This window comes from Bombina bombina, chromosome 5, assembly GCF_027579735.1.
Source record: "Bombina bombina isolate aBomBom1 chromosome 5, aBomBom1.pri, whole genome shotgun sequence".
In the NCBI taxonomy this organism is placed as follows: Eukaryota; Metazoa; Chordata; class Amphibia; order Anura; family Bombinatoridae; genus Bombina; species Bombina bombina.
The window spans coordinates 680,771,525-680,790,539 of NC_069503.1; the positions used below are offsets into that span (position 1 = coordinate 680,771,525).

The following is a 19,015-nucleotide window of genomic DNA, read 5'->3' on the forward strand; positions in this document are numbered from 1 at the left end:
TTTAAACAATTTTCCAATTTACTTTTATCACAAATTTTGCTTTGTTCTCTTGGTATTCTTAGTTGAAAGCTTAACCTAGGAGGTTCATATGCTAATTTCTTAGACCTTGAAGCCCACCTCTTTCAGATTGCATTTTAACAGTTTTTCACCACTAGAGGGTGTTAGTTCACGTATTTCATATAGATAACTTCTCGTGTACGAGCACAGTGTTATCTGGGAGCAGGCACTGATTGGCTAGACTGCAAGTCTGTCAAAAACTGAAAAAAGGGGCAGTTTGCAGAGGCTTAGATACAAGATAATCACAGAGGTTAAAAATATATTATTATAACTGTTAGTTATGCAAAACTGGGAAATGGGTAATAAAGGGATTATCTATCTTTTAAAACAATAAAAATTCTGGTGTAGACTGTCCCTTTTAAAAAGGAAACAGGTGGCCCTCTATTGTACGCAAATGATAGAGGTCTAGATGCCCATTTGATATACCCAGCCAGAATTATAATAGAGAAAAATGGCAACAGGATCACTTTGAATACTATAGCAGAAGCTAAAGAATTTATTGCAAATAATTAATATGCACCCAGCTCAGAGTATTCTCACATTTACTTTAGATTTAATTAGGGCAAATTGTGTTATATACCCTCTCTGAAAGGGAAAATTATTCATACTGTATAAAAGTTAAGGGTACCATCTCTTTGTACATAATGTCTAGATTTTATTTTTGTATGGATGTTATTTTTTTAAATTTTATAAGGAGGTTTTTTTTTTTTTTTTATACCTCCCCCCTCACCAATATAAGATATGTTTTTAAATATACAAATTCTGCTATGACAAAATTCAGGGAAACTCTTAATGTTACGTCCTGGAACGTTGGAGGAATAACTTCCCTAATAAAACGCAAACTAATAATAAAAACTACAGGTACATTTTATCAGAGTGTGGTTGTCCTTCAAGAAACACACCTTAAAGATAATGACATACCCAAATTAAAATCTTAATGGGTAGGCGAAGTAATAGCCACCCCTTGCACAAGCAGGAAAAGTAGGGTTGCCATACTTCTAAATAAAAAACTGACGTACAAGATTATCAATGTAAAAATTGACATAGAAGCTAGGTATATAATACTACAGATTCAAATCAATGAGACTAACTTAATCTTATGTAATATCTATGGTCCAAATAGAACCGCTCTTATATTCTGGGAAAAAATCAAGGCTAAACTATTTCCTCACATAAATCAAAATCTTATTGTAGGAGGCAACTTTAATATGTCTATGTCCTGAACTAGAAATATTTGATATAAAACACCGGAAGGAATATAATAACCAGGCTCAATATTTAAAAAAAAAATTGTAATAAATTGAAATTAACAGATATCTGGAGGATTAAAAACCCTTATCTATGTACATTTACATGCGAGTCAAAATCTTATAAAACGTTTTCTAGAATCGAATATATAAAGTTCAGAATCTTTACCCATTGTTAAATCAGAAGCCCATATAAATGAAATAATGATATCAGACCATCCAATTATATCAGTCTCATTTGATACCCTAGTTAAATTAAAAGATACAAATAATAGTTTTTTTCTTCCCTAGATATTTGTATAATAATTCCAGATTTGCATTCTGGTTGAAACATAAATGGAAAGACTATTTACCTATGATATTACTTATTTTAATAACATAGAATTTTTTGGGGGGGCTCAAAGGCTGTTTTACGTGGCAAGATTATAGCATATATGCATACTAGGAAAAAGAAAGTTAACGCAACGGAAATGCAACTTGCCAATCAAGTTAGAAATACCTACAGAAAATATTATAACGATCATAGTAGTTATAATTGGAGTAAATATAGTAAAGCCAGACAAAAGAGGGACGTACTACTAAAACAAAAATAGCAAGAAGAGGAATTAAGAATTAATATGCACTATAGAGGATTCCATGGATGTTCGGCCAAATATTTAGCCACACTTGTAAGAAATAGGAAAATTAAAAACTATATATATTGGCAATTAAAGAAGGGGAAAATGGATATACTGATAATCAAGATATAAACAAGGCTTTTTTTTTTTACATACTATCAACAATTATACTCGGAGAGAAAAAGTAATATTTGAAATCAAGAAAAGTTCTGGTCCAAAATCAAAATACCTAAAATTGCAGATGCAGATCTAACATCATTAAATAACCCGATTTCAATAGAGGAGATGTTGAAGGCTATAGAGAAGGCTAGGCTAAATAAAGCGGCGGGCCCAGACGGTTTACCAGTAGAATACCTCAAAATATTAGCAAATTATATTAAATATACTCTGGAAAAGCCTTTTGATAATTACTATTGCTCAAAAATGCATATTTCCAACTACTTTCGGCAGCTAATACTTCTTTGATACTTAAAAAAGGTAAAAACTGAGACTGCTTCTTACAGACCCATATCTGTATTAAATGCAGATTACAAAATCTTGACCTCTATTATAGCTTACAGGATGTCTTCCTGTTTAGATAAGATCATCCATCCAGATCAAACGGGCTTCATGTCAGCTAGGAATTCCTTGAAAAATATACGGAAAATTATAATTTATATAGACTATATGTGGAATACACAGAAAACTAATGATATACAACTTAGACAGGATGCAGCAATTGTTACGCTTGATGGAATTGCATGAGAACATTTATTCAGAGAAGCTGATGAATTTGGTTTTAAGAATGAATTTTTACAGTTTATTCATAATTTATACAATAAGTCAATTTCCTATTTATCAATTAATTTTACTCTCACCCCAAAAATTACCCTGGGTAGAAGCACGAAACAGGGATGCCCATTATCCCCTCTCCTTTTTAATCTGGCACTTGAACCCCTTGCAATCTGGCTCAGAGATACTATTATAGGATAAAGATGGGGGTCACATAGCCTAAAAATTCTCCTCTACGCAGATGATCTGCTGATTTTTCTGCAGAACACAGCGCAAACAATTCCATTAATCATACACCATTTTAATTGTATTTCCTTTTCCAGGTATAGAATAAATTGTGATAAAAGTGAATTTATGTGGATTAACAAAATTAGATCTAGTGCACAAGATTTCCAGTTTAAAACGGTGGAAACGCTTAAATATCTAGGCTTATATCTTCATCCTAATCCGAACAGATGGTATACACTTAATTTTCTACATCTTTTTTAAAAAAAATCTAAATGGATCTGGAAGCTTGGGCACTTCTTCCCATCTTATTATCAGCACTAGTAGGCCTAATGAAAACAACTGTGCTCCCCCGATTGCTATACCCACTACAAAACCTACCATTATTTTTTATCAGCGCCAGACACGTGCAAGTTACATAACATCTTTTCTAGATTTATCTGGAAAGACAAGAAACCCTGTATCTTACTCAAAAAGATGATGCAGCCACGTACCCTGGCTGGCCTTGCACTACCTCACATAACTTTATATAATATTGCCTCACTAGCCAAAATAGCGATTGACTGGTTGACTGAAGCAGACATCTTTTCTTCTACGGATATTGAGAACTTTATCATACACTTTTGTTCTTAGAGCTATTATTCACTGTTCTCTTAGAAATCTAGAATGTCTTTTTTCTATAAAAAATATTATTCTGGCATAATTTTATTTTCAAACTTTAGAGACACAAAAAATTAATTTAAGTTTCTCCACATTTAAAATGTCAGATATCTATGAGCTGGAAGGAATCGCATCTTAAACTTATTAATAATTATTATATCACGCCTGCTAGGTTATAAAGAATGTTTCCTCCTCAATTATTTATATGTTCACGATGTGCATATCCCAAAGCAGATATATTACACATGTTTTGGTACTGTCCTAAAATGATGCAGACTTGGAAAAAAATTATATTCTGGCTAAATAAATGATATGCTACAAATATTACTTTGGTACCAAAAACTATTATTTCCTTAAATACACAGGTATCCGGTATCAGTATTCAGACCAGAATATTAAATACCATAATTCTATTAACTAGACATCTCATAGTAAAATAATGGAAAGCCACGTCAGCCCCTCATTTGTCTATTGTAATCAAAGAAGTACAAAATCAAATAAAATATGAATCCTTCCAAATGAAAGCTGCAAAAGAAGAAAAAAAGAAAAACATGTATATTGGGATGCTTACCTACAATCAAATTATATTCATTACAGATTGAAAAACATAAGTTTCCCTTTTTTTGAGCACTGACACTTTTGCAGAACTAGTTCTATTAAAAGAATTCCCAGTATCTTGGGTTTCTAGTTATAGAAAAGCCTATTAATTCAGACTAAATTGTAAGGGAGGAAGAGGAACCGTTTTTTTGTTTTGTTTTTTTTTCTTTCATTGTTGTGTTAATATAATCCGTAATCGCATTCATATATTGTATTATCCCCATAATTGTTTGTTTTACTTTTAATCCAAATATAAAATCATCAACACTGTGGTAAAAGGAATGTTCAAAGCATTTTTCTTTATATTTTGCAAAGTATATTGCCTCATACTATTTCATGTTTATCTTCTTTATTTCATTGTTTATCTTGTATGAAGTGCTTCCTTATGTTACACCCTGCGTGGTGTGAAATAACCATATTATTTTCTACTTTACCACATGTTGGTTTTAAATAAAGCTTTAAAAAAAAAAAAGGCATGATGTTGTTGCCCTCTCCTATATGTACCCCCTCATATAGTATGATGACCTCTGACAGTTGTCAGGGAGAGGTGATTAACTACAGCATATTCATTTAACATTCTTGGTCCTTGGAGACCGTTTCCCGGAGCACATTAAAAAAAACATGCTCCTTACACTTTTATAGTTGTGTATCTCTAAGTACTACTGCAAAGCAGATACACGTCCAGTCGTCCATGTGATTTGCTGGCATTTGTTTGCTTTCACTATTGAGAGCTGAGAAATGCTGTTCCAGGCAGCACTGAAGAGGCAAAGAACCAATAATAGTCATTCTTTGCCTAGTGATATCTACATTAGGAAATGATTATATGTATTTTAAAAGGAAAAAAACAAAACAGGCAGTAGAAAGACATTATATCAGAGAGTATTTTAACGTAAAGGAACATAAATCCCAATGTTTTTTTCTTTTTTATGATTTAGAAAGAGCATGCAATTTTAAACAATTTTCCATTTTACTTTTATTATCTAATTTGCTTTATTCTCTTTGTATCCTTTGTTGAAAAGCATATCTAAATAGGCTCAGTAGCTTCTGATTGGTAACTGCATATAGATGCCCCGTGTAGTTAGCTCACACATGTGCATTATTTATTCAACAAAGAGTGAAGCAAATTAGAAAATAGAAGTCAAATGAAAAGTTGTTTAAAATTGTATTCTCTAGCAGAATTATGAAAGAAAATGTTTGGGTTTCGTCTTTTTAAAACTTATTAGGAGCCTTCTAATTACCGGAACCAAAGACGGCGCCATACATGTCTGGTATTCCTGAACACAGGAGAACATAAAGAAGATTTTAGGACTAGGTTTCGGGTAAATAATTTCAGTGAAAAATACTGTTTGTGAAAAAGCTGATAAATGTATACATGCTTGGGGGCCTATTTATCATATGTCTGTCAGACCTGATCCGACAGACATCGCTGAATGCGGAGAGCAATAGGCTCTCCGTATTCAACATTGCACCAGCAGCAACGCCGCCCCCTGCAGACTCAATCGGCCGCCAGCAGGGGGGTGTCAATCAACCCCATCGTATTCTATCGGGTTGAATTCCGGCGATTCCTGTCCGCCTCATCAGAGCAGGCGGACAGGGTTATGGAGCAGCAGTCTTTAGACCGCTGCTTCATAACTGGTGTTTCTGGCGAGCCTGCAGGCTCGCCAGGAAACACAGGGCCTCAAGCTCCATACTGAGCTTGATAGATAGGCCCCTATGTCTTGACTAAGAGAATGCTAATAAACACTACTGTTTAGCTATTATTATACTTTATTTATGAAGCGCCAACATATTCCGCAGCGCTGTCCATGGATACAATTCATTTAAAAAAAACAATAGTATAAAACTTGTAAGAGACAGGACAAAATGTACAAACACATACAGGAGGAATTGAGGGCCCTATTCCCGTGGTTACAGGTTTTTTTCAAAATGTGATTATAAAATATTGTAAATAGCTAATCGAAACCGTCTTCCATTGATAGCTCTTTTTATGTCAAAAATAGTTTTTATAGGTTAATAAAAAAAATGCTATTTTTCTGTGTAAACTGAGTGAAAATAAAAAATATTAAAAACTCCCTGGGTAAAAATTTAAACAGAATACTCTGGTCCGTCTGAGATTTTCACCATCTAAACCCATATGTTTTGCTTTGACCCCTTAAGTTATTTGATATTGCACTACTATGCAGTGTACTTAAAAGAATTATGAAAGGGTTGAGAAACATTTTAATGTTTTAAATTTATCATAAATTACTTACAGATGAGACTAATCCTATTTTTTTTTTTTTAAGTTAAAATCATTGTATCTATGTTTTATGATGGATATACTAAGCTATAAAATGCGACCTACTAAAAAATGTAAATGCAGTTTATAATACCAATTTTTCTTATCTTTTCTAGATCTGTCACTGATGTCATAATGGATATATGTGCAGCAAACAACCGGTTCACTACAGATCTTTTCAAAGAAATTAGTACAACTGCAGAATGTCAAAATTTGATTTACTCTTCTATGAGTATTTTCACAGCCCTTGCAATGGTGTACCTTGGCGCAGGAGGCAACACAGCTTCACAGATGGGAAAGGTAATTTGTATTATGAATAAAATAACATCACATAACAGCCAATCACTGTGCAGCATGTAGAAGTGTCAATGTTCTGCATTTCACTTCTCTGGTGGGAATGGAAACTACTATTTTCAGACTTAAATTACCAGAACAGGAGGCAAGATAACTTATGGAAGTGCATTGCAAAGTGCATTTTTATTTTATTTTATTTTAGTTTTGACTATTAAAGATTTTGGGATAATTGTACATGCAGTGCTAACATTAAAGTGGGGTGTGTTATCTTGCACTCTGCCTTGCAGAAACCTTAACGGAACATGTAGTATTACAAGTAGATCGTTAAATATTTTAACCTGAGCATCTTTGTGAGGCAGCTACTTTTTTTAGTGCTCCCTATACTTGCAGACCATAAGCTTAGCGCTTGAGGGATATCAGTCATGAATTTTGTTCAGCACCTCCATAAAAGTCTATGATTTAGCACACCACTTATAACCTGGCCCATAATATCTCTTAAAAGATTTGTTTAAAACAAATTAACACAGCAATAAAACTTATTTTCCTGTTAACTAAAGTATATATAATTATATCTACAAATTTGATCAAGTAACTAAAACAATACATAAGTTAGTACATACATGTGTCATAGCTACTAATTGTACACCAGCATACACTAATATATTTCTAATATGTACGGAAAGTGAGTTTGTCTTCCCAGAATATTTCATAGAACTTATTGATAGGGTTCCTCTATGGGTTGGATATATTGATGATATATATTATTTATTTGGGAAGGTCTAGACCATGTATTAAAATATACAGATTGGTAAGCACTGAAGAAAAAAAGAATATATATATATATATATATATATATATATATATATATATATATATATATATATATATATATATATTGCAACTCAGTTGGGGGAATGAGTCGGTGTTGGCGATTATGGCTGACTTACTCTGATGCTGAGAGGACAAGCTGATTAATTCCTCTGTATATCAGCATATAGAGGCATCATATTCTAAATGTATATGGATCTAGCTACACTTCACTGAACTTTATGAGTTGCTTTGGTGTCTTTTATTTACAACTCTGAGTACAGGACTTCAACAGCAGTGCATGTGTGGCATTCTCCTACCCCCTCCCCTAGTGGATCCATGTGCTGTACTGTCAGTCACACTTAATTTAGTGGCTAAAACTTTAAAGTTCTCCTATTGATTCCTGATCTACCTTTATCTGCCCTGTTGCCATGGACACATCTGGGGAAGCAATCAGAACATCCAGACCTGCTTTTTTTTATCACAGCTCATATACATATCATGGCCATAGTGGGAAAGTGGGAGTTTGAGGTGCTCCTCCAGTAGAACTTTTCTGAGTTTGAATAGGTGCTCTATAGGATTTTCATGATTCCACTTAATCCTTTATTTGTAAATGGGGTGTCCTATGGGAAAAGAATAAGTCACTATGATCAATTTTAAAGCGAAGGATGGATTAGCTACATCACTTGGCCTTACCATTGTGGTTCATTAATGACTACTTGCTTCAATGAATATTATTAGAGCCTCTTCAATACCTCAATTAAGGTCTAATTATAGATGCAACTCATACAGCAACCCTAAGGGTTGGGAACTAACTGAAGCTAGGTTGCCTGAGTCTTCTTTTTGGACTACAGAGTCTATGAATCTAACTCCACACTGAATCCTGGAAAGTACTGTCTGACATTTGGGACTTTGGTTCCAGCTTATTTAAATGTTGACATCTTATGGTACACTCAGTTTTATAGTAGCGTTTCCAAAATCTTACTTGCTAGTTTCCAACTGCCTGGTTAATGAAAAGTTAATTGGGGTTTATGATGCTTTCGTATGATTGGTGTTGGATGAACATACTAAAATATACCAGGCAGCAAACAGATATCTATCTATCTCTGTTCATATCATCTCTCAATTCCTCCCTTAGTTTCAAAAACTCTGTTGTACTAATTGTTTTGCTTTTCTGCTATTGGCCATCTCTTTTTGTTTGAATATCCAGATACGCAGATGTTTAAGGTTATTGCTTGTTCTAGCAATACATGCTGCTTAACCACTACAGGAACTGTGTTCTAATACTTATTAGATTAACAATTGATGTTTCTTTTTTTTAAGACAATATAATTTAAAGCTAGGAGATGAGCTATATGTTGCTATATCTTTTTACTGATGAGACCTTACGGGACCCAAGAGTGGCCTCCTAAATATTTCCATGAAAATCGTTTGGTGTGGTCAAAAAGTGGCCAGATGTTAGTAGGTATGTTCTTAACGGAGTTGTTAATGCTTACTTGTTTTTGCAACCCAATAAATATATATTATACATCACATTTGATAACATAACATTATAAAAAAATGTGTATGTGGTTTGTGCAGTCTTAATGAATGATAGGTCCAAAAACAAATCTATATGGTTCAATTTCAATTCTACACAGGAAGTTAAAATCCTTAGTAATAATCATTAACAGGCATTGATAAGATCATAATCTGAATACAATTCATCAGGAAAATATTAAAAGATTAATATTGTGAAGATAATAGAACAGAACAAAGCATATGTGTTTGCTTTAAACAGTCAAGCAGACACAGTGAAAAGATTTTGAAATCAGGATTTCAGAATAACTATGGGAACAAACTCCAATATATTTTATGTTCAAAGAGTTAAAAAAATAGTCCCTTCTAAAAAGACAAGCATTCTTGTCCCCGAGCAGGACATTGCACATACCTACCAATCGCCATCCAATTTGTGCTTGAGAGCCAAAATGCTTGCAGCTCACAAGTGGGATTTTAAAGGGACAATGTACTGTAAAATGTATTTAACCGAAAGTTTACCAATTACTTGGTATACCAGCTGCTGAGTATTGCATATGGAAAGGATTACTTTTAGGTTTATTTTTAGATTATTTTTTTTTTTAAAAAAAAACAAGCTTTATTGTTTGAAAAACAAACAGTACAACAAGGGCAAGCATTATGTAATGATAAACATTCAATGACAGGCCTAACCATGGTCCTGCCAAAAATGCCCAGTCGAAGTTCTTAGTAGATGCATCATAGTAATGTCCAGTGATTTTAGCACCATGGTGAAGGACTAGATCCCACCTATCTGAGCTTGTTTTACAATATTTTTCATTTTTAAACAAGTGAATATTGACATTAAGGGATCAGAGGGAGGGGGGGGGGTGATATAAGAGATAGAGGGAGACAGGAGGGAAAAAAAGGGGGGTTAGAGTTGATAGCTGCCGAACTCCTAGTTGGCGCCTTGGGGGTAAGATCATAGTATCCTGTTGTGCATGATTGTAAATTTAGATGCCCTCTTCTTCCCATGTCAGTTGCATGAGTTAGTGTGTCATAATTTTCCCTGACTTTCTGTAGTGATATCTTTCGAGTCGGAGAAGATTTCCGACTCTTGCTTTCCACTCCAATAGGGTTGGAGTTTGTTGTGATTTCCAGTACCTAGGTATCAGCCCCTTGGCTTCAATAAGCATCAGGAGTATGAGTTGACTATCTTCCCCCCTGTGCGTCCCGGGGAGGTCATGATATATTAGTTGACATGTGTTAGGTGTGATGTTGATTTTAAGACCCTGCCCATGTTCCTCAACTCCTCATCCCAAAATGGTCTAATGCAGGGACAGGTCCACCACATGTGAAGCAGCATGCACTTCTCACCGAAGGCCCCTCCAGCCCTCTCCACTCGTGTTTGGGTAGATTTTTTTTTTTTTTTTTTAGTCTCTGCGGTGTCAGGTACCAGCAACTCAGGAATTTGTAGTGCATCTCCTGCATTCTGGCCAACACCAAGTTTTTTTTTTTTTTTGGTTTTCTCAGTGAGAAGCATTCTGTAGAGTTGTGAGATTAGGTGTCTTGGGGGCTGTTGAGATACGCAAAGTGTTTAGAATGGTGTTTTTTGCCTATTAAAATGTGTTTTGTCTCACTCTGAACCATGAAGTAAATGTCTGACTATCCCATTCCACGAGTTCGGTCTGGGGCTTTATTTTCCCTTGATGCAATGTATGCGTTATTGTGTTATCTGTTAATGGGAAAGTGCGTATATGTTCTTGCGAGCTGTGTCTCAGTCCAATGTCTGGATTTTCCCTTACCGGGGTCAGAGGTGGATATAAAGGGCTTGACACAAACTTTCTTGACCCATACTGAAAAACTTCCTGAAGGAGTGGATAATGATCTATTATTACTGGGCGGCGAGGTTGTGTCACCCAAGCCAGTGCGCCTACATTTCCTCTATGAATTATCTCACAGTCTAACTGCGTCCATGCTTTTATTCTTTCAGTTGTGTCACCATTCTACCAATCTCTGCAGATTTATAGCCCTCTGATAAGTTTTTAAGTGGGATACCCCCGCACCTCCTCTCTCCCTAGGCAGGTATAGAGTTTTACGGCAGACTCTGGGTCGAATCCCGTTCTATATGTATGCCTCTATGGCCATCTGGCCATTTGGTGCAACAAGTGTGTTGAAGTCGAGATCGATATGGTTTGAATTACATAAAGGACTCTGGGAAGAACATTCATTTTGACCCTGCTGATAGGGCCGAGCCATGATATGCTTTTGTTTTTCCAGTTAGAGAGTTCTCTCATTACTTCATCCCGTATTGCCCTATATTTAATATCTACCATTTCCCTTATCTGTGGTGTGAGGGAGATGCCTAAGTGTTTGATAGAAGATGATACTATTTTTATCGGGCAGTGTTGTCTAACCCTTTTGAAGGTACTATTGGACTCTGTTATGTTCAGAATCTCAGATTTTGAGGGGTTTAGGAGAAAGTTTGAAACTGCTCCGTATCTGGTGAACTCCGCCAGGGCCGCTTGGAGTGAGGGGATTGTGTCGGAGATTGTTAGCAGAATATCATCCACATACATCACAAACTTGTGTTCCGCTTTTCCTACTGTAATACCTTTGTTTTCTGGATTAGCGCCTATGCTGCTAGCTAGTGCCTCTATGGTGAGGGCAAATAGCAGTGGTGACAGGGGATAGCCCTGTCTCGTCCCATTATTAATAAAAAAGGCATCTGAAAGGGTACTGTTTACTCAGACCTTTGCGTTGGGCGTAAAGTATAAAGAGAATATACTATTAATTAACTTAGGTCCAAACCCAAATTTAAGCAATGCATGAGGCATGTATCACCAGCACGCCTTTTCTGCGTCTGTTCATACTAAGGACAATGGGGTGGTGTTCTTGTGGGCGTATGTAATGAGTTGTAGGACTTTTAGGGTATTACCTCTGGCTTCCCTAGCAGGGATAAACCCCTCTTGGTCTGTTGATACTAATTGGGGCAGAAATGTATTTTATCTATTGGCGAGAATTTTGGCTATTATTTTGACATCCGAATTTACAATGTGTGCTTCAAGCATAGTGCTAGGGAGGGCGGGGGACTCCAGTAGTCTGTGGAGAATAGAAAAGATATGTGGTGTTAGAATGTCTGCATAAGTTTTGTAGTATTTGAGGCTGAACCCATCCGGTCCCGGGCTCTTACCAGTTGGCAAATCTTTGATTGCCCGTAAGACTTCTTCCCTCGTGAATGGAGATTCTAGGGATTCAGAGTCTTCCCTGAGGAGCTTAGGTGTGCCAAGTACCTCTAAGTATTGCTGGGCTGCATTGCTATGGTTTGGTCCAGGGTTGGGAGCGCCTTCGTCCACCTGCGCTTGTTCTGCTATCTGTAGGTTATAAAGGGAGCTGTAATTCTCCTTGAATATGTTTGCTATTGACGCTCTATCTGCCCTAATGTGTGTACATACGCTTTGATTTTTTTTTTCTGGGTTATCGCTCAAGCCAGCAGTTTCCCAGCCTTATCTCCCTGCTTGAAAAATTGTTGCCTTAATATCGGGGCCTGCAGAAAATGCAGAAGGTCAGCCCTGGCCTGGTTCAGCGCTATCTGCAAGGTCTTGTCTCTTGGGTTTTGTTTATGTACCTCCTCTCTTTCTGTCACTTGTGTCAGGAGCTTCTGATAATGCTCTCTATGCTGTTTTGTGTGTTTGGCTTTGTGCTTTATTAACTCACCTCTCAAGACACATTTATGTGCTTCCCAGATAGTGGTTTGTTGTAGGGAGTCCATTGTTTTTAAGTCAAAGTATTCTGTTAGTGTTTTGGCTATGTTCGATTTGATGATAGGATTGTCAAGCAGGGAGTCATCTAGTTTCCAGATGTAGGGCATAACCGGTGTGTTGCGCCATTTTATTGAGCAGCGCACTGGGGCGTGATCTGACCACGCAATTGGTCTGATGTCTGAGCTGGTGGTTACTGTGAGACCTGTGGTGTTAGTGAAAAGGTAATCTATTCTAGTGTATTTCTTGTGTGGGTGCAAGTAAAATGTGTAATTTTTAGTGGCGGGGTGGCATGTTCTCCAGATGTGGTTGTGTAACGCCAATTCTCTTAAGGTTACTAGCTAAATTCTTTATTACCTTAGCAGGAGTGCTGGAGACGCCATCGGAGGTATCTATGGTTGGATTTAGAGGAGTATTAAAGTCCCCTCCTAGGAATGTTATGACTGCTTTTGATTCCAGTAGCTTATGAGCTACTTTCTTGAAGAATGCGGATTGGGAGTGATTAGGGGCGTACAGGTTTATCAGTCTGATCGGTCTACTATATAATATAAGTATCAGGAACCTTCCGTCTGGGTCTCTTTCTATCTGGGTCAATTGAAAGGGTACTCTGTTGCTAAACAAAATCCCTACTCCATTTTTTGTTGTTGACCCTGATGCAAAGTAGGTGGTGGGGTAATAGCGGTTGTACCATTTGGGTTCATGAGTCTTTGAAAAGTGGGTCTCTTGTGACTATTGAATGCTTTCCAGGACTATTAAGGCCCTTTGCGTTTATGGTGATTAAGACCACTAGGAGATTTTTGAGACGGCTTTGTAATGGAGCCATCTACACACTTTAACAGAGATTAGGAGAGAGGGGGAAAAAAAGGGGGGGAAAGGGATTTCGGGGTTAGAGAAGGTGGAGAGTGGAGGTGTGGAGGGATACCAAAGGTAGGGGAAGAAACAGGGGTTAGGTTAAGGTAGTATGGAATTTGGTTGGGGTATTAGGAAGGGGAGTGATTACTGCTTGTTTGAAACGTAAGTTCACAGTTTAGAAACAAATACTATACAATATACTTTAGACTTCAATAAACTAGAAACATAACTGCAGTTCAACACTCTACAATACCAATAAATACAATCAAAGGTAGTGAACCTAGTGCTGCTATGTGTTGTCGTTTGAACAACTGATTTGTTCCTGTAAGTTTGTGCAACGTGGAAAAAGGGAGCTATATAGTAATAATAATAATAATAAAAAAAAAAAAAGTGCCATTGTGTTTTCCTCTGGAGTTTATGCCCTACATGTGTTGCACACTATGCCAGGGACCTCTTATCTAGCTGGATACTCCTCTATGATTATCATGCTATAAGCATTTGACTTCCTTGACTGCCCCAGTATAGGGGGTTCAGCCACAAGCTGTCTATGCCTGGGATTTGTGTTTTAGTGGTTGGCATGTGTGCTCTCCGTTAGCTTGGAATTAGGTGTTTGTTCAAGGTGTGAGTTATGAGCTATGTGTGGGCGGTTGGACCAAGATGGGTGGGCCCCAGCACCCATAAGTCCCTTGTTTATGTTTTGATCCCTTAGTCATATATATGGGCTTGGTATTCTCATTGCTAGTGCCTTTACTCTTAGTTCAGTACCTCATCATTGCTATAGGTGAGGGCCTGTTCAGTAGATAGTGTGGTAAGTATGTGGGTCAGCTATCTCCTAATGTTGTTTTGTCCGTAGGATCCTGCGTCTGCACTGGACAACTGACTTTGTAAATAGGAGTTTGGATAGCTACAAATGTCTTGTGAGTCTGTGTATTTCCTAACTTTTTCTGGCTTCCATGTGTTGCTATCTTAAACATTGCATGTAAGCTATTGGTCTTGCATATGAGAAATTATAACATTTAAACTTTTTGAACAATATAAACAGTATAACAGTTTATATAGCAAGACATAACTTATCTGCTAAGGCCTCAGGACATCTTGGTGCAAAGGTTTCTGTGTCCGTTAAGTGTCCCTGGACCTTTCAGAATTCAAAGTCAACTAGTATTTAGGGTTGCATACCCTGAGAGTCTGTTAATCTTTCAGCCGGGAACATTCTCCTCTGCTGGAGGTACAGCCTCTGGTGGATCACCTCTGTCGCTAGGTAGCAGTTGAGGAGGCTTTATCTTTGTACCCAGTACTTGATTGAAGTTTGGCAGATCCATGACATTCCTGAAGACTGCTGTGTTGTTGTCGTTTACTTTTAATGATACTCATTGGGAATCCCCATCGGTAAGAAATTTGCTGGTCTTTGAGGACAGTGGTAATATACCTCAGATCTCTCCTCTTCTGGAGCATTACTGGGCAAAGATCTGTGAAGACTTGAATTTCTGCTCTATCGTATACTAGAAGATGTCTTGTTTTTGAGGATGTCCTCTTCGTCCTTTATAGGATAAGAGCTTAATTATCATGTCCCTGGGCCGTGCCCTGCCGGGTGGTTTAGGTTGCAGTGCCCTGTGTGCTCTCTCAATGTGGACATCTGTAGCTGTTGGCGAGTTCTTTATGTGCCTAATGAGGTCTTATATGTACTTATGCAGTTCAGGAGGGCTCACGGACTCAGGGATACCTCAGAGTCTTAAGTTGTTCCTCCTGCTCCTGTTTTTCAAATCTTCAATGCGCTCCATGAGATTTTGTACCATTACTTCCTGTGATTGTAGATAGCTTGCCTGATGTTGTAATTCTGAGCACATTTTTTCTTGTTTTTCTTCAACCAGGTTGTCTACTGCATTTATATCTTATTCAAGCTCAGAAAACATAAGCTTGACATCCGCAATTGCTTCTTTGATGTCTTCTTTCAAGGAGAGTTGCCTAATGTCTTCCTTAGTGACATAGTTGCTTTGCATTGGGACCACGTTGTGGGTTTGAGCTGTGGTTGCTTTATTTCTACCTTCTTACTGGTATTTAGGAGCACTCAACGCTGCTTCAGGAGGGAGCAAGTAGCTTTGTGTTCTTTTGCTGGACATACCAGGGTATACTGATGTGCAGATGAATTTACTTTATTGTAGTGGGGTGTTTAAGGTTGGGGAGCAGGATGCTTGAGTAGATGGGATCAGGGTGCGTGATTCTGTAAATGGTAGCCCCTTATGTGAGACACCCTTCTGTTATAGTGAGGACTGCTTTCAGGTGCCTACAGGGGGAATGGGTGCTTATGAAAGGTAAGTCCTATGTCCGTTTTGCTAGATACTGCTGGTGGGTGGACCTGTTTATAGCATGAAGACAGACCGGTCTGAGGCCTAGTTTTTGGCCCAGTGCCTGATTGGCCTTTAAGAGTTAACTTCAGCTTAATGATCACCTGTTCTCTTTTTCCCCTTTTTGCTTTCCCATTTGTTTGCCTTCTTGGCTAGGGCTTGAATGGGCCCTGTTTGCTGTTTTTGTACAACCTGCGTGCTTATGGGCTTGTGACCCATGAGCTTATGGTGTTTGGATCACTTTAATACTTGAGCTGCATGGGATCCCCCACTGTGGTGCTGAGTGTTTTTGGGCCCTTCCTGGCCAAAGGCCCACCCTCTGCTGCAGAGCTTGTCCCTTTAGTCCCCCCTGCTCTACCATATGATCTAAGTGGTCTTGAGCTGTTCCGTTCTACACCCTAAGGGTCCCTTGTATCTTGGTTCCCTGCTGCGCTCAAGGCCCATGTCTCCCGCTCCGTCATGCACCTCTCACCTCCAGGTATGGCGCAGATAATATTAGGACGCTGGCTTCTCTTCCCGAGGCCTGTCACTGCTACAGACTCCTATCCTGCTCCCGGTTAGCTCAACTTACGGTGCACGAATCACTGAAGTGAGGTAGGTGAACCAGTGAGCAGGGTGCTAGGTTGTATCGTTTGCCATTTTCTCCAGTCCATGTGCTGGGCGGTCGCGTGTCCAGGCATGATCCGTGTCTCCAGTTGTCACGCTGGATGGCCTCCTGCTTCCTCCTCTGCTGGTATGCGCTAGTAGGTTAGTCGGGTCTGGGGCTCACTACAGCACCTCCGCTCCCTTTACTGCTGACGACCAGCTGAGCTAGTGGGCAGACTCCAGCACATGGGTTATGCTGCTCAATCTTCTGTTTTGGGCATAAGCAGCTTACTCTGCATTCTGATGAGGCTCTACTCTTTAACAAAATAAAGAATATAATAAAAAAAATAATAAAAAGCTAAAGTTAGTTGCACATTAATTGTGTTTTGAGCACTTAGGTTGTCAGAGCTCTAGTTAGTTGCAGCCAGCTTCCAGTGTGGCTAGGCTCCGCCCCTATTTTTGGATTATTAATAGCTTTTTTGCTCACTGACATCATCACTCATTGATATCCTAGACATGTCCATTTAACTGGACTGAGCCTGTAGAAAGAGCAGTCATGTTCATGTTATCTCTCTGTATACACAAATGCCAATAGATGAATTATTAGGAACACAACAAAAGGGAGACAATATCCCTTTAATTCTATAAAAGGCATTAGTACATGAGCTCTATGTGTTTACTTATCTTATAGACGGGCAAGATTCTTAGTTACACAGCCTTTTCACTTGTTTTCCTTGCTGTCCCCAGTTATCATTGCACAAGATTTGTGTAGCTCTGGCACTCTCTGGTGACCTGTCAATCACCCAAATGTTTTTTTTCTCCATTACCTCTTATGACCGCTGTTTTTAACCAGCAGTAAGACGGCTCACATAATGGGAACCTGTGTACTCGGACTCCAAAGCAGCCTCTAATACCCATGATTAAAAAATGATGTGCTCTAATAAAATCATACTTTGTATCTACATGTATGTCATTCTTGCATCACTTTCAAAAGCTGATAGTAAAAACTAAAAATGGTTTCAAGCATTAAACTAAAGTTTGTTTTTTAATATTTTTTTTCTTAATACATATTTTGGTCAGCTTTTATTTAAGACAAAAAAAATAAATGCATTACCCAATGGTCCTGTAGAATGTATTGCATTGATTCCAGTAATAGCTGTCACCTAAAAATGCAGCTAGAGAGGTTTTTAAAATGCCAATATTAAGTTTCTTGCTCTCTGCTAAGACACGTCAGCTAATATTTGGAAGCTGTTACAACCGTTATTACAAACATTATTTTTAGCTTAGTAAACAAAATAAGATCTTTGGTGATATCACATTATTTAATTTAACTCTGAGTCTACAATACACTTTAGTAAAATTGCTAAAATGAAGTGTAAATATAATTTGAGTATTTGAAAATGTGTGAGACGCACATTTCGCTCAAAGTTACCCCATAAAACTCCAAGAAGTTTTGTCAAACAGGTTTAAGAGGCACAAACTACAGTAAAAGAAGACACAAATATGCCATTATTACCTAATATTGCTGGGCACCGACTGTGAGTACTCAAAAATGCAGAACAGAGTCCAACACACTTAGTGGAAAGAAGGGTTATTTTATAATCTTGTACTTTTATCTTTGACCAGTACGTGGTGCTATAATATTAGAAACTGACCCAATAGGGGTCAATGTTAGATATGTGCATGATCGAAAAATTTGTTTTGGTTCGGATCCATTCAGAGTTTTTCGAATTTCGCTTCGGATCGATTTGAATTCTGAAAACTTTGAATTAATTCGTTTCGGATTTGTTTCGGATTCATAAAAATTTGGCTGGGTTCGATTCGGAATTTTGGTATGTGTGCTGTGTATTAGACTGTATACTGTATATTAGGTGTAACCCATAGCAGAGTGATATAACCTAATATACTGTACAATACTAGTGTAATCCATGGCCATCCGAATTTACCGAATAAATCCGAACTAATTCAGATTTATTCAGTAAATTCGGCAGCATTTTAATTCGGAAATTCGGATTGATCCGAATCTCCGAATTTGCAGAATTTTCTGAATTTCCGAATCGATCCAAAATGAATTGCACATGTCTAGTCAATGTAGACACACACCTGTATAGTATAAATAGTGGTAATGAATGTATGTTATGTATCCACATGACTAATGGATAAGGTGACTCTCGAAACGTTGTGGTTACAATTTTCACAATAAACATTTAAAAAATATTTTTTTTAAATGTGCTGTTGTATTCCTGTTTTTCACCGACTGTGAGTGTAACCTCATAGGGGACCCTAGAACTTTACTTTACAGCTATCTACTTGTACTAATCACTGAAATATTAGAATACATTATTAACAAGAACATTATTATTTGCATATCTTATTTGACACTTTCTAATACAGAAATTCTTGCAGGAAACTCACCTGAGTAAAATGT

At 37.6% G+C, this 19,015-nt stretch overlaps 1 protein-coding gene across 2 annotated transcripts in view; it reads left to right on the top strand.

Annotated features, from left to right (window-relative positions):
* Positions 1–19,015, top strand: part of LOC128659467 (leukocyte elastase inhibitor-like) — an 80,428-nt gene that overhangs the window by 31,364 nt on the left and 30,049 nt on the right. Inside the window, exons 1-2 of one of the 2 annotated variants that reach the window (XM_053713089.1) lie at positions 5,416–5,493; positions 6,569–6,752. In XM_053713089.1, the coding sequence (XP_053569064.1) occupies positions 6,588–6,752 (165 nt within the window). In that variant the 5' untranslated portion in view covers positions 5,416–5,493; positions 6,569–6,587. Of the gene's footprint in view, positions 1–5,415; positions 5,494–6,568; positions 6,753–19,015 lie in introns of those variants that run through there. The other variant, XM_053713088.1, reaches the window with a different exon arrangement.